We start from the raw sequence: 25,098 nt of genomic DNA on the forward strand, positions 1-25,098 counted from the left end.
GTGAGCGCTCCAATGGATGTTGAGGATGGAGCGGAGACAACGCTGGTGGAAGCGTTCTAGGAGCCGTAGGTGGTGCCGGTAGAGGACCCATGATTCGGAGCCGAACAGGAGTGTGGGTATGACAACGGCTCTGTATACGCTTATCTTTGTGAGGTTTTTCAGTTGGTTGTTTTTCCAGACTCTTTTGTGTAGTCTTCCAAAGGCGCTATTTGCCTTGGCGAGTCTGTTGTCTATCTCATTGTCGATCCTTGCATCTGATGAAATGGTGCTAGTCTTTAAGCTTGAAATTGTGAAAAAAAGATTCACAGAAAGTGTTAGCAGGTCTGGTAGAATTAAATCATCAGGAGAGACTAGGACTTTTCTCCCTAGAGTGCAGGAGGCTAAGAGGAGGGGGGGGGGACTTGTAATTTTTATTTGTTTATTTTATTTAACATATGCAGCACGGTAACAGGCCATTTCAGCCCATCCATGCTACCCAATTAACCTTCAACTCCTGGTATGTTTCGAACGGTGGGAATGTCCAGGGGAAAACCCATGTAGACTCAGGGAGAACATACAAACTCCTTACAGACAGTACGGGATTCGAACCCAGGTCCCAGCTGGTGCTGTAAAGGCGTTGTGTTAACCGCCTCGCCAACCATGTCGCCCAATATTGAGGTTTATAAAATCATGAGGGGCATAGACAAAGTAAATACCTACAGCCTTTTTCTCGTTGATGGGTGAGATCAAAAGTGAGAAGGCATAGGTTGAAGGTGAGTGGGGAGAGATTTGAAAAAGGCACGTGACGGCCACCTTCCTCACACAGAAATTGGTGGGTATATTGAATGAACTGCTGGAGGAAATGATGGAAGCAGGGACCAGTTACAAAGGACATTAGACAGGTACATGGATAGGGAAGGTTGAAGAGAGATACGGGCCAAATGAAGTCAAATGGAACTAGGTTGGTTAGCATGGATGAGTTGGGCCAAGAGACCTGTTTTGATGCTGTAGAACTCTAAGATCATGACTTAGTAACATCATAAAGATTCGTTTTGGAGGTCTTGGCATCTCAAAACTAAAGGTGCACATTCCGTTATTATTAATTAGTAATACAGTTTCAAAGTAGTGAGCGATAGAACGGTTGGTTTTTCCTAAGAGTTTGCTGTAATCAGTATTGTGTAGCAACAGCTACACAGCTCCTGCAAGAACACACACAACCAGACAGGTTGAGCCCAGTGAGCAGACTAGTTTATTGCAGGCTGCTGGGCTGTACTTATACTCCCAGCCCAGACCTGGCTGAGAACCGCGCTGGAGGGAGCTGACACAGGCGTCACATGGTGCCCCAGCGCGTGCTTCTGAGCCCCAAGCTGGGAGGAAGGGAACACCCCCAATGGCGCCATTTTGGCCGGATGCCCCGCCGCGTGGCTTACAAGCGGGGCCGGTTCACCTGCCTAGTGGTGAGCCTCCACACAACCCACCCCAGAATCAGCGTCAATGTCCTTTTTCGCCGGGCGGCCTAACTTCTTGCGCTGGGCTATGAATAGAGGTGTGCTGACTTCAGCACGTCCACAGTAAACAGCTCCCACCTGCTGCCAATGTCCAGTGTGAACGTGAAGCTGGAACACTGTACAACCCTGTACGGCCCCTCATACGGTCGCTGCAGAGGTGCTGCGGTCAGACCCCGCTGAACGAAAACATAATCCGCGGAAAGCAGTTCACTGGGAACTTGAGACGAGCGGGTGCGTTGACAAACTCACCAGTTAGTGCCAGCGGCGCACCGTAGACCAGCTCAGCTGATGACGCCTGCAGATCGTCTTTGGGAGTGGAGCAGATGCCCAGGAGCACCAAAGGCAGTTCGTCAGCCCAGTCGGGACTGGTGAGGCAGGCCATGAGTACTGACTTAAGGTGACGGTGCAGATGTTCGACCAGTCCATTGGCCTGTAGTAGGCCGTGGTGCGGTGTAGCTGGATCCCCAACCTGTTGACGAGCTGTGCCCAGAGTGCAGATGTGAACTGGGCGCCCCGATCGTAGGTGAAGTTACCCGGGATGCCGAACCGGGTGACCCAACCATGCAACAGTACTCGGGAGCAGGAGTCGGTGGAGGCGTATGGCATCGGGATTACCTCAGGCCAGCGAGTGATGCGGTCCATCATCGTAAACAGGTAACGGTTGCCCCGGGAAACAGGTAAGGGCCCGACGATGTCCACATGAATATGGCTGAACTGTTCTCGGATGTGCACGAATTCCTGTTGGTTTTTCCTAAGAGTTTTCTAAGACCCTGGTGTGCCTGTGCACCTTGGATGTCTGGCAATGGGTGCATATTCTGGCCCAGCCCGTGATCTGCTTCCGCAGCCCATGCCATACGAATCATTCTGCCACCATCTGGACCATGGACCTGATGGATGGATATGAAAGGTCATGGATGTGACAGAAGACCTGCCTGTGCCACTGCTGGGGAACCACTGTTTGTGGGGAGCCCATGGAGATATCACACAGGGTGATGCCTTCGCCACTCGGAGTCTGGAGGTCTCAGAACCGCAGGCCCATGATGGCGGTCTTGAAGGCCCTAGTCTCCTCATCAGACTTCTGGTCCCGGGTGAGCTGGTCGAAGTTGAGGCTGGGCATCAGCGCGCAGATGGCTGGTCGCGAGAGTGCATCAGCAAACACATTGTCTTTCCCCGCCTTGTGCAAAATGTTGGTGGTAAACTCCGACACGAAGGAGAGGTGATGCTGCTGGCAGACCGACCAGGGATCCTTTGCCATCACGAGCACCTGGGTGAGGGGTTTGTAGTCGGTGAAGATGTTAAAAGCCCTCCCCTCCAAAAAATAGTGGAAATGCTGCACCGCCAGGTACATGCCCAGTAACTCATAGTCGAAGGCATTATACTTGCGTTCTGGCGGGCAGAGCAGGCAGCTGAAGAATGCTAGTGGCTTCCAATGTCCATTCACCTGATGCTCCAGGATGGCACCGACGGCTGTGGCAGAGGCATCGACAGAGAGTGCCAGATGCAGGTCGGTGTGCGGGTGGGCAAGCATGGTGCCCTCGAATGCGGTGCAGGCTTCTGGGTTCCAAGCGAGCGTTTTGTGCTTAGCTGCGATGAGGGCAAATAGCAGCTGCATGATGCGCGCAGCTTCCGGGATGATGCAGTTGTAAAAGTTGACCATACCCGCAAACTCCAGCAGCCCCTTGAGACTGACCGGGCGTGGGAAATCCCTGATAGCGGCGACCTTCGCAGCGGCAAGTGTGGCTCCTTCGGCCATGATGGTTTGGCCCAGGAACTGCATGAACTCTTTCCCAAACTGGCACTAGGCCGGGGTAAAGGTAAGGCCAAAATCGGCCAGCCGGGAGACAAGGGCGCATAGGTGGGCCTTGCGTTGCGCCTGGTCCTTGCTGGCGACAAGGATATCGTCCAAATAAATAAAGACGAAATCCAAGTCCCTGCCCACAGAGTCCATGAGACACTGGAAGGTCTGAGCGGGTTCTTGAGCATGTGCAGGAATTTGAACAAGCCAAAGGGGGTGATGATGGGCGTCTTGTGTATGTCCTCATGGTGCACCGGGATCTGGTGATATCCACGCACCAGGTCAACCTTGGAGAAAGCCCTCACACCGTGCAGGTTGGCTGTGAAGTCTTGGATGTGAGGGATAGGTTGCCTCATTGAGCCGTTGATAGTCTCCACAGGGACACCAGCTGCCGGAGGCTTTTGGGACCAGGTGGAGCAGTGAGGCCCACGGGCTGTCGGACTGCCGAATGATCCCCAGTTCCAACAGGTGTGAAAAACTTCTCCTTCACCACCTAGAGCGTCCGGCAAGAGCCGGCATCCCTTGGCGTAAACCAGTGGGCCCTGGGTGGAGATATGGTGGAACACCCCATGGTGCAGTGAGGCAGCGGAGAATTCTGGCTTGAGGAGTGTCGGGAACTCGTCCAGGATTCGCTGGAACTCGTCTCTGCGCATGCTGATCGTGGCCATCTGCGGTTGCTCCAAGCAGGAGGCGTCGAGGCGAACGGCCTGGAAGGTACGGGCATCCAACCTACCTCGAATGTCCACCAGAAGCCAGTGTGCAAGGAAGAAGTCTGCACCCAGGATGGCAGTCAGGAGGGACAAGACTGTGAACCTCCACACGAAATTTCATTGGCCAATCTGGAAGTGGACCGTCTTGTCTCCATACATCCGGATTGCTGTTGCGTTGGCCGCACGGAGGGGAGGTCCACGAGGTCGGTTCCTGGACTCAACAGCCTTGGCTGATCTGGGCTCCAGTGTAAAAGAGGAACCGCCAGCCGCTGACTGAGTCCCGCAGGTAGAGGAGACTGTGTCCTTGGCCAGCCGCCGCAGCCATTAACAGTAGCCAGCCTGGTCGTTTCCCTGGAATGAGCAGGGCTGATGACACTTCCGAGCCTTGGCTCCCCAGCCAAGTGGTAGAAGCAGAGGCCTGGAGCGGATGCTGTAGCCTTGGTTATACTCTTGGGGCATGCTCTACCGCAGCGCTAGGGGTGGGCTTGTCATGGTCGTGCCTCGTGACCTGCTGGACCGCTAAGCCCTCCAGGAATCATGCGAGCCATAGCTCTTGGGCCTTCTGGGCAATCTTCCTCGGGTCGGTGAAGCTCTCCCAGACCAGCAGCGGCCGGATGTCCCCAGGCATATGGTCAAGGAAAATGCACTCACAGAGTGGGCAGTTGGTGTGCTCACCCATGAGCACGAGCATCTCGTCCATCAACTCCATTGGGGACCTGTCCCCCAGGACGTTGAGGTGCAGCATCTGAGCAGCACGCTGGTCTCTGGATAGTCCGAGGGATCTGGTAAGCACTCGTTTGATGGTCTCGTATTTGTCTTCAGCGGGTGGGTGCTGAATGAGGTGCAGTATGCGTCTGGCGGTGGCCTGGTCCAGAGCAGTGACCACATGGTAGAATTTGGTCATGTCGGACGAAATCTGGCAGAGGTGAAACTGAGCCTCCACGTGGCTGAACCAGGTCTACGGCTCCTGAACCCAGAATTCAGGTAGTTTCGCGGCTATAGCGCTGATCCCAGGCTCGCTCATGAGGGGCTCAAAGACGTTTGAACCAGACAGGGTCACCAATTGTAGCGGCAGCTACCCTGCTCCTGAAAGAACACACACAACCAGACGGGTTGAGCTCAGAGCGCAGACTAGTTTATTGCAGGCTGCTGGGCTGTACTTATATTCCCAGCCCGGACCTGGCTGAGAACTCCGCTAGAGGGTGCTGACATCACCCAGGCGTCACGTGGACCCCAGCGCGGGCTTCTGAGCCCCATGCTGGGAGGAAGGGAACACCACCGACGGCGCCATTTTGGCCTGCTGCCCCGCCGTGTTGCTTACAAGCGGGGCCAGTTCGTCTGCCTAGTGGTGAGCCGCCACAATTGATTGACTAACGGATAGATAACCGTGAAGTGCAATGTATGAAAGTATAATCTTTATTGATGACACTGTTCAGGACGAGTCCACAGAAAGAGAGGGTTTTCACTTTCAAAGGGGAATTGGATAGACAATTGATATTGAAGGGATATGGAGAAAGAATGTGAGGGTAGGAATGGGGTTATTTTGTGAGCTTGGGGCTGAATGGCCTACTTCTGTGTGATAACAATTCTATGATCTCACCTTTCAATGGGAATGTTCAGTGGAGCTCTGCTGCATGAAGATCCACCCGCCCGTTCACCAAAGTGAACTTCTAGTGAACACCCAGGATGCAAAGCACCAGAAGACTTTTTTTTAAAATACCTTCAGGAGGATTGGGGAAATGGAGCAGATTAGAGAGAGAGAGGGAGCAAGATACAAGGAAATAATGGTTGAGCTAAAGACACAAAACTTTCATTTCTTTCGTGTCTTTAGTGAACACGCATTTTACACCCAGCAAGGTACTTTTAAAATTTGTAGGATGTGAATATCATTAAGCAAGGTCATTATTTTACCAAAAATATAACCATTCATAAAATATAGTTATGCATTGGGACCTGTCAGTACCTTCGTTCCCTGCATCAATCAATCATTTATTGTCCAATTTCCTTGTAACATATCTGCCCACTCAATCATTGCAGAGGGCAATTAAAATCAACTAGTTGGAATCAAAGGTCACACTAAGGATAACAGATTCCCTTCCCTGAAAGTTGTTTATGAACCTGTTGGGTTTCTACAACAATCCTTTTCGTCATTACTCGTACAAGCACTTTATTTCCAATTTATTTAGTTGAGTAAATTGAGTCACGTGGTGGGAAGTGAACTCTTGTCTTTGGACCCAGAACTCTGGATTGTTAGTGCAGTAATTTAATCAATATTGCAGAATCAAACTTAAATTTTTAAAGCCAGCGAGAAGAAGCAGAGACTGAGAAAAGCCAGGGGAAAATGAACTTGTATGCAGTTTTGTTTTCCAGATAGGCTCTCCCATGAGGAACAAAACGACCGTACATTGTTGCTTTAAGTCAATGAGAGTTTAAAAGTTTCAGTGGCTTGTGAGAACTGGTTATATATATTTATAACTTTAAGAAGCCTTGAAGTTAATCCTTATAGTAGGCATTGAAGATGAAATATCCCAACTTTTTTATCATTCAAATGTCAAATCAGAGAAAAACCGCATGATCTCTCAAGGTGGAATGACACTAGTGTGACTCCCAGTTTTATAAGCACTGTTCATGAGCTCAGAGGATTAAAAAGGGTACACTTTGGTGACTGACATCTCCCATAACCCCCCACCTAGCAAAGCCCCCGAGTTCTTTCACGGACCCTGACAGCAGTTTCCTAATCAATGAGGGATTAGGCCCATTCAAGATGGGCCCTTCCCAGAGAAACTGCCATTGTTTGTCAATGAAAGAGAAAGCGACAGAGTGAGACACACTGGATCAACATAGAGGGAAACTACTGAAGGAAAAAATAAAAGAGAAAACTGATGAATCCCAGTTCGGGGAATGCCATTTAGTCAGTTCTAAAGCTGCAGATGAAACCGGGTTTCCTGAGCTGAGGAGCACCTGCAGTCTCCCACTCCATCACCACCACCTCCCCCTAACCCCCAACCAAAGCAGGAGAGAAGTAATAAATGCACCACAAGTTTGCCAAGAAGTTATCTTTGGATTAGGGAGTGAATGAGAGTGGAGCACTGAACCTTTATAGCCTGCTGCCAGACACATTGGCTACTTTGCTGGATTCTCAACTTCGTCTACACAGCGGAGGCTTTCCTCCCATCCACATAATATTCTGCATTTTTAATTTGGAGTCGAAGAATTAGACAAATCAAGAGGATTTTTTTTTCTTTTAAGTACTCAAAAATTAAAATGAACTTTAGTATTACATGGTGTGTTCCGAAGAAATACACAGGGTGTGGGCTGTTGGCGACTAGAGGCGAGGAACCCACGCAGGCTGTGGGCTGCTGGTGACTGCGGTCGAGGGTTGTGGACTGACGGAGACTGGCTCTAGAACTGGCTGGAGGGGTACCTGGTATCAGAACTGGGGTGTGAGAGGGCGCTGAAGGGTTCCTGATTGTGTCGGAGGTTTGGATCTGGAGCTCGGGCTACTGATGACTTGGACTGGACTCTGTGCGGCTGCAGAAACATTGGAGGCAAATCCACAGACACTTGGTGACTCCGAAGTGACTCACTTTTGCTTTTCTTTCTCTGGCTGCAAAAGATGGCGAATCTGTCCACCTTATGGAAGATGAAAACAAATTTCATGTAATATTGCTCTGTCTTTATTACATGACAAATTGAAACTTGACTTTCACAATCTCAGGGCATCATTCAGGACGTTACAGTTGACGAAGTGCATTCTCTGCTGCTCGGAAGGCTAAACATGGCATAATCCAAATGCCACATCTTACAACTACATGCTGATTACAAACTGATCAGGATTTGAATTGGTGGAGACTAAGTGCAGTGCACAAAAGTGCTAGAGAAATTCAATAGCTCATGCAGAATCCACAGAAAGTAAAAGGCAGATGTTTCGAGCCTGAGCCCTTCATCAGGAATGTGGAAGATCACCTGAATAACAACATGTGGGGAAAAAACAGGCTAACAGGTAAAAGGTGGATTCACGTGAGAGGAGAAAGAAAAGGAGGCGATGCGGGAGGGGTGGAAAGAGGCCAAAAGGTAGCCCTCTGATAAAAGAATGAAGAGAAGGAGTGGGGAGCTGGAGACAGAGGAATGAAAGAGAGGGGTGAGAAAGAGAGAGATAGTTAACGGAAGTGTGGAGAAGTCGATATCTATGCCATCTAGTTGGACCCTGCCAAGACGGAATACAAGGTCTTGTTCCTCCAATTTGTGGGTGGCATCGACTTGGCAGTACCTGAGGCTATGGACTGACATGTCAGTGTGGCAATAGGGTGTGGAAATGAAGTGGCTGGCCACTGGGTGGTCCTTGCTGTTGCAGCAGACGGAACGAAGGTGCTCAACAAGCGACCTTCCAATCTATGGCCAGTGGAGGAGGCTCCATTGGTGGGAGCACCAGATGCAATAAATAACCCTGACAAATTGACAGGGGAAGTGTTGCAAAACAAATGACAAGCAAGCAGCTTTGGGATGAGCCTCTTGAACCAATGAGAAGTCAGAAGGTGGAGAGGTTGAGTCTCAATTGAGTATAAAATTCACACCGCTACTTCCAGTGCAGTACTGAGGAAGTGGTTGCATTATTCTCAGCGATGTCAAAGAACCAAGCAAGAAATTAACAAGCCCTTTGACCCACCTTCTCTGTGCCAACCACGGTGCCAAATCAAACTCAATCTCTTCTATCTACACATGATCCATGTCGCTCCATATACCTCTGTATATGTCTATCTAAAGTCATATCCACTTCCCCTGCCAGCCTCTCTCTCTTTCTTCCCTTTTCCTTCTGTCTCCTTTCACAGAGCCAATATCAATTCTCATCTTTCCTCATCATATCTTTTGTTGGTTGGTCTGGACTCCTCCCTCTCCCATTGTTCCCCCTTTCTCTCCCCAGTTTTTATTCCAATGCCTGCCTGCTTTTTTTCTTATACCTTGAAGGGCTCAGGCCCGAAACATCAGTAATATATGTTCAACTTCTAGTCTATCCATTCTCTGTGTAAGAAAAATTTACACATCTTCTATAAACTTTCCCCTTTTTACCTTAAATGCACATCCCCTTGGAATGCCAGATTTTTAACCTTGAGAAAAAGATTCTGTTCGCCAACCCAATCTGTACCTCATAATTTTATAAACTTCTATCATGTCTCACCTCAATCTCCAAATTTGACCAACCTCTCCCCATAGCTGATACCCTCTAATGCAGACAGCATCCTGGTAAATCTCCTCTGTAACTTTTCCAAAGTCTCCACATCCTATAACGTGGTGACTGGAATTGCCAAATCAAAGTTGCATAAAGCTGCACTCCCCTTCCAGTGCCCTGATGACCAATAAAGGCAAGCATGTACACCTTCTTTACCAACCTATCTACTCGTGTTGCTAATTTCAAATCAGAGGTTAAACAGGGAACTCCACTGGCAATGAAAAGATACCATAACACTATTTGAAAGAACAGAAGAGTTTTTTCCTGGTGTCCTACTCTCCCATCATTCTTCATCCAATATCCGTAAATCTAATTGTCTGGTCCCTCTTGTTAATAGGAGCATTCTTGCCTACACCAGTTGCTGGTTTACAGCAATGACCAAACTTCAAAAGTACTAAAGAAATCGTTCTTCATTTTACAATGTCTCCCCACTGATCATCTCCACTTTGTTCTTTCCTCTGCTTTTAATGCTTCAAGCCACAAGATTACAAGTAAGCCTACTGAACCGGTTTGTGTCAATACATAACATTGAAAAATATAATCACAGAAATCAATGTGCTTAATTTGTTAATTTGTGCTTATTGCAGAAACCAGCAGCTAACACTTTGTGCAAAACAGCTCAAAAGGCTCTCTCTCTAATAACCAAAGCTTAGAAGGCAAAACTCAGTTCTCCTGCTGGATATTTCTCATACTGGCATGTACTGAAAAAAATCCATATGCTACTTCTTCATATTATTGGAAGCCCCATTAGAAAACAGTTTGAAAAATGAAAATGTTAACCCTGCATTTGTCTGTAGGTGAATACAACATGAAAAGCTAACAGAATGTCCACATTCCACATTATGGCTACATTGTTCAACATCAACAAGAAGCATTGTGGCATCTCGCCAAGGGGATGTGAAAACACCTCCCAAACTACCAAGGTAGCTAGGTCTATCACAGAAAACAACCACAAGAGGCACTGCCTCGAGAAGGCTGCCAACACTAAAAACAACCCCCATCACCTTGGGCGCAACCTCTTCTCACTGCTCCCTTTGGGAGCCTGAAGGCCAATACCTCTCGATTTCAGAACAGTTTTATTCCAAAAATGATCAGGCTCTTGAACTTTCACTCATCAGGGCTGGCTGCACTAGTGTGGTCACTTTTTTTGCACTTTGATAACCGTGAATATTTATGATCTATTTTTGTGTATTTATTGGACAGAGTAGATGTAGCAAAATTGTTTTCCATGGTAGGGGAATCTAGGACAAGAGGGCACAACTTGAGGACTGAAGGGCCCATTTAAAACAGAGATGTGGAGGAATTTCTTCAGCCAGACAATGGTGAACCTCAGGAATTTGCTGCCATGGGCAGCTGTGGAGGCCACAAGGTGGAGATTGATAGTCAAGATATCAAAGGTTGTGGCGAGAAGGCAGGGGAGTGGGGCTGAGTGGGAGAATGGATCAGCTTATAAGGGAATGGAGGAGTGGAGTCAATGGGCCGAATTACCTACCTCTGCTTCTGCATCTTAGGGTCTTGTGGTATTTTTAATTTAATTATGTAGTTGTTACTTGTTTTGTGATTGCTCAAGTTGTTTTGTAGTTGCTCGAGTTTCACCAAGTACCTGTAAGAATTTTGGAGCATGCACATTGTGCAATTTGTATGACAATTAATATCATCATATTGCCCCTATTACCTAACCAGTCCAAGTCAACAGGCAAATGGAAACATTCAACTGTCATGTTTACCTTCCAAATCACACACCATCTGACATGACACATTGTCCTTTCATGGCGTTGGATTGGTTTCCTGCAAATCCCTAACCAATTGCATCATGGGGCATCTACACCAGGAGGACTGCAGAGGTCCAAACTCCATATCACCTTGACCACAGCACTACTCCAAGACCACCAAGTATCTGTCTGCACTACCGAGAAAGCACATTTTGCAATATTATCTTTTTATGCTCATTAATTTTTTTTCTCTGCTGATATATTAATTAGTCTTAAATTGTTGTGTCTTTGATTTACTTGGGAACCAAATAAGACTTTCATTGCATCTGTACATTGCACTTATGTACAGTAAATTACATAGTATCCGACACCTATGGGGCTGCTTGAGATTGTATATTGTGTGATTGGCGAACTAATGGTGAAGCACACCAATGTTAAACTTCCGTATTTTTTTACCTATTAATTTACCGCCATTTTTTTTGCCAGTTGTTTGAGGCTGCCTGTTGCTTGAATTTCAGATAATAGGGGTTTTACTGTATATGGCAAACTCATCATTCATTCAAGATGGTTCCCTGACATTTTCTCAAGGGTCAATGAGAGAAAGACTATAAATATTGATTTCAAATGTGGCACCCATTATCATGGAAGTGAGTGAAGACAAAATTTTTCCTTGGCTAAAAATCCAGCAGCTATACTGCATTATTAAAATAATCTTCCAATCTTGGAGTCTCAGATGATGTGCTCTGCGTTTCATCATCTCCTTTACATCAGATGTAATGTAGATACCTTTTACGGGGGGCTGGGTGCTCTCTTGACAAGAGAAATATGTAACACTATTCATCCCCAATGTGTTTCCCAATTCTCCACCCTACTCAGCTTTGTTTTCCTCCTCCCGTCAGAGCAGGAAATGGTTTGAGTATCTTTCTGTCAAATGTTAAGATACATGCACCGAAATAGAAGGTAAAAGAACAGTGCACTCAGACAACCATGAATACAGACCTTTGCCAGTCTGTACCACAACTAAAATGCTTCAGAGTAAATCTGATTGATGACTGCGAAATACAATATTGATCCAATTCCCGACACCAGTGGAGCAAAGTTTACCTGACAGCCACTGACAACTATTTGTCACCGTCAGACAGACAGAGGCAGTGACCTGTAGGTTAGAGACCTTTGCATTTGCAGTATATGATAGATGAATGTAAGCCTTGTTATAACCAGTCTATCTGTTCTCCTGATATGTTTATAACTGGCACGGGGCAATGGAAACCAGGTGCCTTTCTACCCCATGCGTGCCCAGAAAACAGGATTAATGATAGCACTCCTCTATACCTGGAGGCAGCTCCAGCTGCCTCACGTTAAAAGTCAGGATATCTAGAAACCTCATTGCAGTCATTTAGCAGACTGGTGATAATGTATTACCGGAAAATGGGCTCCAAAACTGTTTGAATGAGTGATCCACTTAACCCATTGTATGAAAGCTTCCACACTCCTACACCCTGAAGTCAATGGACAACATGATTTGACCCCAGCTGCCTACAGCCTGGAATCTTCTCCCTGAAAGCACTTTCATGGGAAACAGCAGTTTTAGGGGAGGGACCCTGATCATAAAAAGACAATAGACACAAGAGACTTTTTCTTTTACACTGAGGGTTTATGGAACAAGCTGCCAAAGGAGGTGGTTGAGGCAGGCAGTGTTTTGCAACGTTTAGGAAACAGTTAGATAGATACATGAATAGGAGCGGTTTAGAGGCATATGGGCTGGTCTGGGCAAAGGGCCTGCCTGTTTCCACGCTATAAGACTCTATGACGGGATTGTAGATTGGAAGTAAAATCAATCCAGTGGAGAAACTCAGCAGCATCAGTGGATGGAAAAGGAATTGTTAATGTTCCATGTCTAACGTGATCTTGAAGCCTCCTGGACAAGAATATGTTATTTAAAGCAAGAAAACTACCATTCACAGGAGACATCTAGAAGCTCTTCTTCACACAAGAGGCAGTGGGAAAGCTGGAAGTCTCTAAGATAGAGTGGTGGAGAGGGGGGAGCATGAGTGGGCTTCCGTAGCATTGTTGGGCACATCTAGAAGCTCTTCTTCACACAAGAAGCAGTGGGAAAGCTGGAAGTCTCTAAGACAGAGTGGTGGAGAGGTGGGGCATGAGTGGGCTTCCGTAGCATTGTTGGGCACATCTTGAAGCTCTTCTTCACACAAGAGGCAGTGGGAAAGCTGGAAGTCTCTAAGACAGAGTGGTGGAGAGGTGGGGCACGAGTGGGCTTCCGTAGCATTATTGGGCACATCTAGAAGCTCTTCTTCACACAAGAGGCAGTGGGAAAGCTGGAAGTCTCTAAGACAGAGTGGTGGGGGGGGGGGGCATGAGTGGGCTTCCGTAGCATTGTTGGGCACATCTAGAAGCTCTTCTTCACACAAGAGGCAGTGGGAAAGCTGGAAGTCTCTAAGAGAGTGGTGGAGAGGAGGGGCATGAGTGGGCTCCTGTAGCATTGCTGGACACACCAGAGGCTGCAGGTTCTGGAATCTCAAGCAAAGGAACAACCTGCTGGAGGAAATCACCAAGTCAACCAGTACAAGCAGGAGAGAAAGGATAGTCAACATTCTGAGTCGCAACCCTTCATCAAGACTGATTTTTTTGTTGTTGTTGTTTTTGTACCATTGATCCGATCGTGTCAAATGTGATAAATGAAGTTAAGGTGACGATGATCCACTGACCAACAGAACAAGTTTGAAGGGCAAGGTACAGATAATCCAACTGAACAGATGAACAAAACAAGCTTGGCTTCCACCTGTGCCTGCTGTGCTTACAGCAACTCTCCCACTGCTCAAATCACTACATCCTGAAATGTATGGAATTGGTAAGGACTGCACCTTAACAACACCACCCCCTCCCCCACCACCACCACCACCACACCAAGATGACAAATCAACACATGGAGTGCTCCCCTGAAAATTTTACACACCCACGTTACTCCCCTCTAATGTGCTGCAGAGCACTGAAGTGTCTGCTAAAATCATCCAGGCCCCAAGTACCCATCCTGCTGACTGTTTAAGTCATTAATTCATCTGTTCACACCAAGCAGAACAATAACATTTTAGCCCCGGCCTCTGCCACTAATCGAGCATTTCCGCTGGATGCTCTCAAAACAAAAAAAATTTTCACCAGAATGCTCAACAGAGCCTTGTAGACCATATGGTAAACCGTTGCTGCGTCCAAAATGTCAACAGAATAGCTGTCGCTCTATGCTAATAATTCAAGACTTTTTAAAACTGGAAGGACCTATCCCATCAAATCAAGATATGACTTAAACTTAGGGAATTTTCTACGGTTTAGGATTTGAATAACAGGTGAGAAATTCTACACTTGGGCAAGGTGTGCATTTACCATATAACCATATAACCGTTTACAGCACGGAAACAGGCCACGTCGGCCCTTCAAGTCCGTACCGGTTCACTTGAACAACTCCATTAGCTCCTCCGCAAACTCCTGAGGAAGTAGAGGCTTTCTTTACCTGCTTAGTACTGATCAGAACTACAGCATTACTTACACCAACTGAACTCATCGACTTCCATTTCATTCATAAACTGGAGGTCTTTTCTTCCCAGTGAATCGGGCAGGAAAATTTCAACACCCCATTTCTTTCTTGCCCTCTCCTTTGTAAGACACAATCCAGGACATTGTCCCACCGTGTCCCAAGTGCATTTGCTCCATATTATTTTTTTTTAAATCACCAATTAACTGCAACCAAATAGTGGGATACCGACAGATTCTCTGACTCGATTTCACTTTTCCACGGTAAGTATAATCCAACCAGGCTTGGTAATGATTGCGACACAGTATTCTTGTATCGTTAAGTTTTCCAAGCTGGTGCAGTTATTTCACACCAGTGAAATTAACAAAGATGTGTGAAAATAAATCTCACACCCAGTCACCTCGTGTGTTAAACTTTCTGCACAGAATACCAACCGACACCGTTGAAGGCATTGCCTGAATAAGATCACACCATGCATCAACAGTCTCAGAAGATTGAGAACCTTTTTGAAATGACTCCCATATTACATTTTATTTTCATTCTAAAATAGCACCTGGCCTGTTTTGTTCTTCAAATAAGCTTAATAACTGTGCATTAAAGCAGAATATCCATAATGATAGCAGCCACTTGCATTTATGTAACTTCCTTAATATGGTTTAATTGTATCAAGTTGACACAGTGATAAAATAGATAGTTATGGCAGAACAGCAGGTCAAAACAAAAGAAAAGGGCATTTCAAAACAGCAATTTTTCAGAAACCAGGACAGAAGGCAGGAGAGGAGGGATAGATAGAGAGATTGGGTGGGGGGGGGGTGGGGGGGAAATCATGGTCTGGAGTAGAAGGAACAGTTACAGCAAAGAAATAAAAAGAGTGGGAATATACAAGGGCCCGGAGTTAGTTGAAAGCAGAGATAGCGGAGGATGGCAGGGCTTGAGGATTTTCAGGAGACAGAGTGGTGAAATAAATGATGTAAACACAGGGATTGATGAGAATTTTTAACTACTGGTGGAATAGAGTCAATGTGCATCAGGAGAACAGAGCTCAGCCACAAGGTGCAGCATTCTGAATGAAGGTGGGAGGCTGACAGGTTGACCACTGGATGAGCTCAGAGATAACAAAAGGTGGGATTTAGATTCTCTGCAGCAGCTGAGCTGATCACAGAGGTGAAAGAAGGACGTGTGGGAGGAAAAAGGTGTTTGAATTTCAGTTTGGGTCAAATGAGTCACAGAGGTGGCTCCATTGAACCTGAGAGTATTGAGGGAGGGTGGGTGGATGGAACAGGTACTGTGAGAAGGGCGATATCTCAAACTGAAGCATCATTAAATCACTCACAAAATGTGACTGTGGCACATGCTATCCACCAACCTATCGTGCAAAACCTGGTAGTGCGCAACTAATGGGTGCAATATCCTTCATTTCCTGAAACAATCATTGTAAAAACTAAAAAGGAAATTCCCACTGAGGCCCTCAAAATGTTGATAAGCAAGTCCGAGGGGAGCTCTCTGCAGTTTGTTTATTTTGATCATGTTCTAGATTTCAAAAGATATTGTATTTGAAGGGGGGGGGGGGGGAGAAATCAGAACCAACACAAAGGAAAATTAATCCTAATTGGGAACAGGAAATTATTCACAGAATCAAAAAATGTACCACAAGATTGAGGCCATTCATTCCATCAGACCTGCACCAACTATTCAGCCCTGATCTCACTTCATAGCCAGGCAGTTTACAGCATTTAAAGCATGCATCCAGGAGCTTTTGGATCAACATTCATAAAACAAATTATCCAATCATTTTCACAGTGACTACACAACAATGTAATTTGCAGCATAATGGCAAATATGTACAATTGAAAAGTGCTTTGGAATGTTCAGATAAGATGGTAAAAGCGCGATAAAAATGCAAATACAGTACTGTATTTATTTTAAATAAGCTAAATGTTTCGGTCTCCACATCCTGCCAAATAGAGAACTACAGCTCCGCACCAACTACATGCGGAGGATAAACCCGTAATATTTGTTCTTTAATTTTCCTCCAGTTATTTTACTGATTTCTTTAAATCTATATTGACCTCAATATAGATTTAAAGTCATACAGAAATAAGGAAACCCCCTTATTGCTTCTGCTTGGGCTTCTCTTCATTCCATACATCACAATTAAATTTATGTGAAGCCTTTATTGCAAAAATATGTCAGCACTACTCTCGAATATATTCTGCATATTAACAAATCATTACGCTTTTAATGAACAACCCATATCAGTGCTTTGTGGGCAACGCAAGTAATAATGTGTCCCTTTCACAACATGGCACAAATGCAATGAATCTCTTGATCTATACCTGTGAAGCATCAAATTTTGAAATAATTTTCTGCTCCAAATGAGGGACTGTGATGTATGAAGATTACAATCTACAATTGGTAACGAAGCACAGGATATCCTGAGCAAGAAGGCCCCCCTCTCTCTCAAAGAGAGAGGGGGGGGGATTAGAATCCTTAGCATGCACTCACCTCTGTGAAACAATTACTTTTCTAATTTTTTCCTTGACTAGCAGTCATAAATAGAATTAGAATTATTAAACACGAGTATTTCTCACATGAAAGAATTAATATCTTTGAGGCTGTGTTTTCCTTGGCAAAGGTTAAAAATGGTCGATGTAAAGAACCTCCGTGCTGGCCACAGCCCCTCAGCAAGGGCACACTAACCGTAAAAGGGGAGATTCACCCAAACAATCAAGGGTCTCAGACAGTTAATGATGAGGACAGGTTACAAAAACTTGCCATGCATTTTTGGCAGAAAAGGAGATTGCTACTGAATCTTTTTCTAAAAATGACCAAAGTTAAATTAAATTATTTCCTCTGGCAAAGAAATTTATAATTGAGAAGAAGAGGGAATGATTACAAGAGCCAACTCTTTCAGTAGAGAAATCGTTAACTCCGACTTTGCACCGACCAGTGGAAATGGACAACTCTTTCCAAAACATCGTAGCTGTCCTTCAAATGAAGCATTCAAAGCTGAGATTGACATTTTTTTTGTCAAAGCAAATCTAAATCTGGGTTGAAGAACTGATCAACCATTATCTTAGAGAAAAATGAAGCAGCCTCCAATATTACCCCATTTTCTAAGCTTCATTTAAAATGAATTAACTACTGATTATACAAAGTATATTAAAAGCAAAAGGGATAATAGTGCAAACAGGAATTCAACTGGTAATAAAAAAAACAATTATTTACAGCATTATCAATACTGAAATTCCCTGCATATATCATTGGATTTATATAAACCGTCAGCCATACAAGTTCCCAAGCAAATTACTTTAAATGATCAGTTCCCTCTTGGATGTGACTTGTGTATCAAGCTGAACTATTGCATGTAATGAGATCCTATTGTAACTCAGTTAATTGAAGAGACCAGTATATGTTTATCATCATAATTAGGCTTCAATCAGTGCTTTTTTTTTGTTTCAGATTGAGCTGTCCTGCCATGCGTACTAGATGGGATGCCTGAGATTCACGGACATGTTTAAAAAGCAACACTTTGCATACAATCCGGTTTCCTGCTTGCCCAACAACAGAAATGAAGAGATTTTTTTGACCTTCACTCAACAGTTTATATAAAGAAAAATAAAACAAGAACCAACATTGAAACATCTGTGACATTACAGTGCTACTATACCTGAAGTATGCAGGATTTTCTCAACGTACCCTATTAAAACCCCTGGCACACTATTAACCATGACAAATAAACGCTTCAAAAGTACTTGTTAAGGGCTGCTCGAGTGTAATTTCCTCAGAGTGACGTTCACTGGTCCAGACGCTCCCAATGCAAAATTAGATGTTGATTCATCCGCAACAACACCCCTAACATGCACACATTTATTTTGCTATTTCTCCCCATATATGCAACCATCATAGCAAAATTTACAATAAAAGTCTTCACTGATCATGGCAATCATTTTATAAAATGTAGGATAATGTAAATGATCCTAATAAAGATTAAATGAGAAAATAGTGAACGATAAATGCAACATATTTATTTTTTCACTTCATTGGGCTTTGTAAATCCTTATAAAGTTCCAGTTCTCCACTACTGGAAAATTGTGAGAGCAGGATTTATAGCACATCGGACTCTTGTACACCCCAGCTCCGTGTCCAGTAAAAGTGGAGATCCTCGGACAACCAAAACATCAAACTCTGTTTTATGTCAACGAACCTGTTGTTAAGGATTTCATGTATAAATTAACCACGTACAGGCAACTTCATTAAAAACTCCCATTAACACTGTCTGTGAGCAAGGCTATCAATTTTATAGGAACAATTTATTATCATCTTGCTGTATCTAGTTCAGTAATTTGCATTGTAAATTCAAATTAGTCCGTGTAACACTGAGAGTTCTACCATTTACTGACTGCCCGGCTATTATTAGTGAGACGTAGTTGGAATTTGATATTAACATAAATTAGCAACATATTTATTGAGTTTTTTTTAATTGCAGCATCAGGAACACAGAGTTGGATAAATCAGAATGGAGAGAAACATCAGGCAAAGGGCACTTACACAGAGTGAAAGCAAATATTCGTTGATATTTAATACTGAACAATGCAGAATTGTGGAAAAAGAATTGAAACGTTTCCTTCCATTAAACCCAATGCCTTGGCATCCGCTTTACTGGACTTTCACTTTTCTTTCAGTGCAAAAGTTTGAAGATATTTACTCAAATGGAAATATTCTGACCAAGCAACGTGAAACGTGAACACATTCTGCCGGATGGATTCGACTCCTCTCGCGGGGCAAGGTCAGAGAAGCACAGATGTTGGTGAGCATATTTCAGAATATGTTCAACCGATGGCCAGTAAATCTCGCCAGGACTTGTTGAATGATCAGAAATAACCCACTTCTGCGCTGCCCGATGTTCAACCCGTTGGCTTTGATTTACGACCCATTACCTAAATACGTAGCAGACCCGCTAAACAACGCTCCTAATCAGAATCTAGTACAGTATTTCGACATTGTAGTAAGATTTAAATGTTGGATTTTTCTTTTGTTTTAAAAAAAGAGGGAGATCGGAATAGCTGTAACAGCGTGCGGTGAAAGTCTGGAAGCACGCACACACACACAAAGTTAGAACAAAAACCCTCAGACTTAACACGACCCAGGTGAGATTGGCGTCACTCCGAGCTTTCACCTTGCCGCTGTAACAGACGTGGAGGCACAGACAGAGTGCTCACGATGGTCAGCAGTGCCCGTTTCTCCCGTTGAAGCCTGGAATTCACACGGAAGTTCTGCTATCACGGTGCATTTCAAAGCACGCCGCCTTTTCTGCATTCCAACCCATTTCGCCTGGAGTCTAAAACTAATTTTTTTTTTATGGCTGACTGCCTTGGGCACAAAATCAGAGCTTGCAATGAACTGACCCTCTGGGTTATTTTCTTCTTGTGCCTGAAACCGGGCACGGTCCTTTGTGCCCCCGTGTCCCTGAATTTTAGAAAGAAAGGATCCTTCTTTGCGGGTGTCCTTTTAGTTATTGTGTTAAAGAACACACTGAAATCTAAGCAACAGGCTAGATTCCTGAGCTTATAAATCCCAGCGCCCGTATTTATCGACAGGACCTTGGTATAGATTGTTTCACACTGCACTCATTGAGATCTATCACGCTCTCGCACAAGGGGAAAAACGAACCCCATCAGAAAGGCTGCACATACTGTGTATTCACCCTTATCTGTATATTTGCAAAAAAAAAATCTCTCTACTGCAAGGGCGTGTTGGTCGACAGTCTAAGCTAACAAATAAAGCAATCTCGTCGAAAGAGAGAGCAGGCATGCGGTGGTTCATTCTCGTTGCACAGATGCAAGCGGCGATCGGTGCAAGAGAAGACGAAACCCTCGCAGAAGCCCCCAAGAGTATTATGCAAGGAAATTCGCCTTCCGAACCATTATTCGCGCTAATCTGGGGCTGGGGTGCGTGAAGTCGGAGAGGCTCAGGGAGGACGGGTGATCCGTATTGATGAGACAAACCAGCCGACCCCGGCAGAAGCTCCCGGGAACGCGTGACCCTGAAGCTTGTCATCTTTACCAACCCCCCCCCTCCACCCCGCCCCCATGAAAGCAAGAATGCCGACCAATGGGATGGGGGATGTTTCAAATAAGGATGAAGAGAAGCGCACTTAGTAACAAAAGTTTAAACGAAACAGACAGCCGGTGCTCCGCTTCAAAGTGAATGTGTTACTCCTCCCGCACACCAACCACTCACGACTAACTCATCCATCCCAGCCCCGCAAGATGAAGTTACAAAGACAGCGCAGTGTTTTACTACCCTCAGCTCGTGCCGAAAGAATCTCCAAATTGAGGACCAGGAGTAAAATTTCGCCCTTGTACTGGGATCTTGTCACTGCGGTATCTGTCCGGATAGGCCACGTTTTGGGTGTCATTCTCCCTCTTGAATGCAGTCCCCTTGTAAATTAGCCTTCAAAAAGAAAAATGCTACGCTTCCAGCGGACTGGGTTTATTCCGTCACCGCACACCTCTAAATGACTGCATTTTCGCTTTAATCTATCGATGACAAGTGAGGATACAATGCAATCACTATGCAGGGATTTGGGGAAGGGGGTGGGGGGTGGTGGGCTCGCTGCCCGCGTTTCTTAGGTGAGACGAGAGCGATCCCTACTAAGTTTTGCGTGTGCCTTTGCACAAAAGAAGGCTCAGCTCTTGAGCAAGACTTGCTCCACATCAGCTTCAGACAACTGAAATTAACAGGTCCGCAAAACTATGGATTAAGAAGTATATGTATTTTTTTAAAATCACGGAGCAATTTATCATTGCAAGGGCATTGCTAAATAAAGGTAATTTGCTCTGAAACATTTGGGGAGTGGAGAATTGTTGATCTGAGAACCAGTGTGCAAGGATCCTGATGGTGCCGTTCTTCCTCAAGCATGCACACCGGAATACAAACGCTGCCCCTTCCACTCCTCTGATGTACAAATTGCGTTACCTGGGATTGGTGCTATTCCAGTACACGGCGTAGCGGTCAGCAACTACTTTCCCAGAATCTTCCGTCCAAACACAAACGCAAAGGGCCAGGAAGAGCAGCACAGCCACCTCCACGTTCATCGTCGCCGTCCGCCGAGCTCACACACACAACTCTTGCAAATCAAAGCCTCGAGCCGCCGCCTCCATACGGTGCCTGAACCACAACTTTCAACAGGAGCAGCTTTTTTTTAAGAGTGAATCCAACCCCTACTACATTTGCGCAACCTACCCTGCTGACGAGAGGGGGCGGTGCGGGGCCAGCGAGGTGGGAACTTATGAATGAAGGCATGCTCAGCCAGTCGCCGACCGCTTCCCTCCAGGGCCCGGCAACGTTAACCAATCCAAATTCGAAGGAGGCAGGGTCCAGCCCAACCGGGGCCGGGCCGCTCCATTGAACGACAGCGAGGGAGGAAGTGGCCTGCCAATGGGAGAAGGACTTGGCCGATGATGTCACAATGGGAGCTGGTTCAATGGTATCAATAAAAGCGCTCGAGCTGCTAGTTGTTACATTACCTTCAATGTTGTAACGTTTTGCAGGCAATTGAGTTTATCCTGAAGCGTTGAAGAATAGAAATCCCAGATACTTTTTTAAACTATTGGTTATCTAAAGCTGTGAGCATGTTAGTTTTTTTTTTCAAAGCTATTCCGAGGACTCGAAACAAATTAGTGCTTTGTATTTAAATACTCTGGACTTTATGTTGACTTGTAACCGCTCCCCTTCCCGCTTCCTCACAGGTATCCAAGGAATTGAGTTTTCAGCTTTTTGTTTTGGGTGGGGGGGGGGGGGGGTGCAGGACGGTTGTGCACGATCCTTACAGGGGAATTGTCTTGCCGCACGCTTCCGAAGCAGCGCCTCTCCAAGGGGAAAGCACTTATGCATTTTCAACAGCACTCAGCGACAGTGGGGGAAATCAAAAGATAGGACGACTCTCCTCACACCCGAATACCATGAAGAATGTCGAAAAAGGGGCAAAAGATTTGGATGCGTCTTAATTTGGTTATTTCCGGGAATCCCCCCCCCCCCCACAAAAAAATCTGTGATTGTGGTGGGAAAGTGTTTTATTTGAAATGCACTTTTAATTTGTATTAAATTATCCCTCTCTCTGGCACACAATCAAACAATTTTAGTTATTGCGCAGCTCGAAGCAGAAGTAAGCGTAAAGGTTCGGCTGTCGATTGCTCCAATGCTTATCCTACGAGCTTCTCACCTTGCACCTGCCAAAATGATTTTTTTTTAAAAAGCCCCCTCTGCTGCCTGTATTTCACCTCGCACTCCGACTCACTCATCGCTCCTGTGCCTAGAGATCGAAATTGACTCCCAGTCTGGACGTGCCTTCGTCTTAAAAAAAACTGCATCCTTATTTTCAAAAGGTCTTCACCCTCCTACATTTCCTCTTCCCTACCACCATAACCTTTCAAGGTGTCTGTGCTTCGTTAATTCTGTTGACAAACACTAGACGTTCCGCCAAAGTTCTAAGACCAGGAACTGCCTTCCTGAACCTCTGCCCCTTTCTCCCAAAACATTCACTCCTTTGAACAAACTTGCGCTGTTCTATACTGATTCAAAACAAAACATTAGTGTGTCGTGTCACTTGTAAGGACAGCATTTAATACCATGAACAATTTATGCCCTTTAAAGTATGGTGTTGTCTTCTTTTTGAACTGTTTCATTCTGGTGTTGTTTTGGGTATGACATTCCATAAATTTACACCCAGCCATGATAAAGGAGTTGTATCTTTTTAATCCCATATCGAAGGTGCAGGAGATGGAGTGGTGTTTCTATATGATTTGATACAGTCATGGCAGTGGTAGGTTAGGGAAGTGTTGTGGAAATAACTTAGGCAATGACTACACCATTGCATTCTGTAGATGATGTAAAATATATTCTTATTTAGTTTAGTATCAAATGTTTGTTAATTGGTGCTTAGAATCCCCTGAGGAAATGTTATGGGGGAGGGGGGGGGGGGTGAGGGGAAGAGAGAATATAAATGTCCTTAATTTAAAACAGCCTTTCTTTCTCTTCAAATTCAAGTTCTACTTTGTTAACATTTAGACTGTAGCTATTCAACTCGATGAAATAGTATTTCTTCAGACCACCTACACTCACAATAATCACACATCTACATAAAGAAATATAGTTTAAAAAACCCATGGTATCCAGCACCTATGGGGATTGGTAGATGCAGATAAGTATATTTTCTGGTTCCTTGAAACTTACTTTGACAATGCCTTAACTAATACACCTGTATTGAGAATAAAGTTTAAAACTACACTGCACTTACACTGAAGAAACTTCACTATATGAACCTTAAAGCATTTTGCTCTATTTTCAGTCACAGTCTTTGAAAACATTTAACTGTCACTGCAGCTGTAGGTTCATCCCTCTCCCTGGAGCTGCCCAAAGGATGAACAAAAATGTTATAGATAATTAACCCCTCTCCTCCAAGTTTACAGGTAAAGCCTCTGACTGGAGGCTTTAAGAGAGTCACCTCACCAGGTGAGCAGCAAAAACCAGCTCTTCAACCTGGGTGATGCCACTGCTGTTTAACACAACTTTATTCAAAAAGCTGCTTCGAACAAAGTACGACCAAAGCACTTTGCTGGCTGAATATTTGCTCCCATCTTCACCAACGGTTTATGTCAGTGATGTTCAAACTTTTTCTTTCCACTCACATGCTACTTCAGGTAATCCCGAGGCTATAGGGATTAGTACGGGATGACTCAAGGTGGTATGTGAATGGAGAAAAAAAAGGTTGAAAACTATTGCTCTAGACCCAATTGTTACTGAAATATTTTGTTGGAGAAAAATTGTAATTGGCCCATTTCCTTTGGAGTTATGAAACTGCTCATAACGAGTCAATTAGGTACGATTAAAACAGTGGTTTTCAAACCTTTTCTTTCCACTCACATACTACCTTAAAGCAATTACAGATCACCTATGACATAGGGATTACTTAAAGTAATTTAATTTTTAAATTTAGTCACACAGCACAGAAAGAGGCCATTTTGGATCACGAATCCATGCCAACTAACCTACAAAACCCGATACATTTTTGAATGGTGGGAGGAAACCGGAGCCCTGGGGAAACCCAACGTGGACACAGGGAAAACGTACAAAACTCATTACAGCAGGATTTGAACCCTGGTCCCTATCGCTGTAAAGGCGTGTCACTAACCGCTATGCCAACCGTGACACCCAAAAAAGTGGAAAGAAAAAGATTGAAAACCATTGGGTTATGCGTTACTACAGAGAACATTTACTTTGACAATACTTTTTTTTAACCACTTACTCATTTCTTTTAATTTTAAAAATTTATTTTCCTCAATATTTTTTTGCTGGTTGCCTGAGGATGCTTCAATTCCAGACACTAGGGTTTTACTGTAATTTAAAATATACACTAATATTTTGGCATGTTTTATTTATAAGATACTGTTCATGAACCTCACAGCCTGAGGAAAGAAGCTACTTCCCAGGCTAGCGGTCCTGATTTTGATGCTCCTGTACCTCCTTCTGAATTTCCTGCTGTTCTTGTTTTTATTTCAGCTTTCCATCATCCTCTTTTGTTTCAGTTCTAAAGTGCAGCGGCTCCCTAACAGATCTACGGGA

General features: G+C 44.9%; 1 protein-coding gene across 1 annotated transcript in view; it reads right to left on the minus strand.

Moving 5' to 3' along the window:
* LOC138758743 (ephrin-A5-like) overlaps positions 1–21,922 on the minus strand; it is a 377,942-nt gene extending 356,020 nt beyond the window's left edge. The window contains exon 1 of the mRNA XM_069928087.1: positions 21,454–21,922. Within this exon, the coding sequence (XP_069784188.1) occupies positions 21,454–21,572 (119 nt within the window). The 5' untranslated portion in view covers positions 21,573–21,922. The remainder of the gene's footprint in view (positions 1–21,453) is intronic.
* Positions 21,923–25,098: the final 3,176 nt, after the last annotated feature.

Source organism: Narcine bancroftii, chromosome 3 (genome assembly GCF_036971445.1).
Source record: "Narcine bancroftii isolate sNarBan1 chromosome 3, sNarBan1.hap1, whole genome shotgun sequence".
NCBI lineage: Eukaryota > Metazoa > Chordata > Chondrichthyes > Torpediniformes > Narcinidae > Narcine > Narcine bancroftii.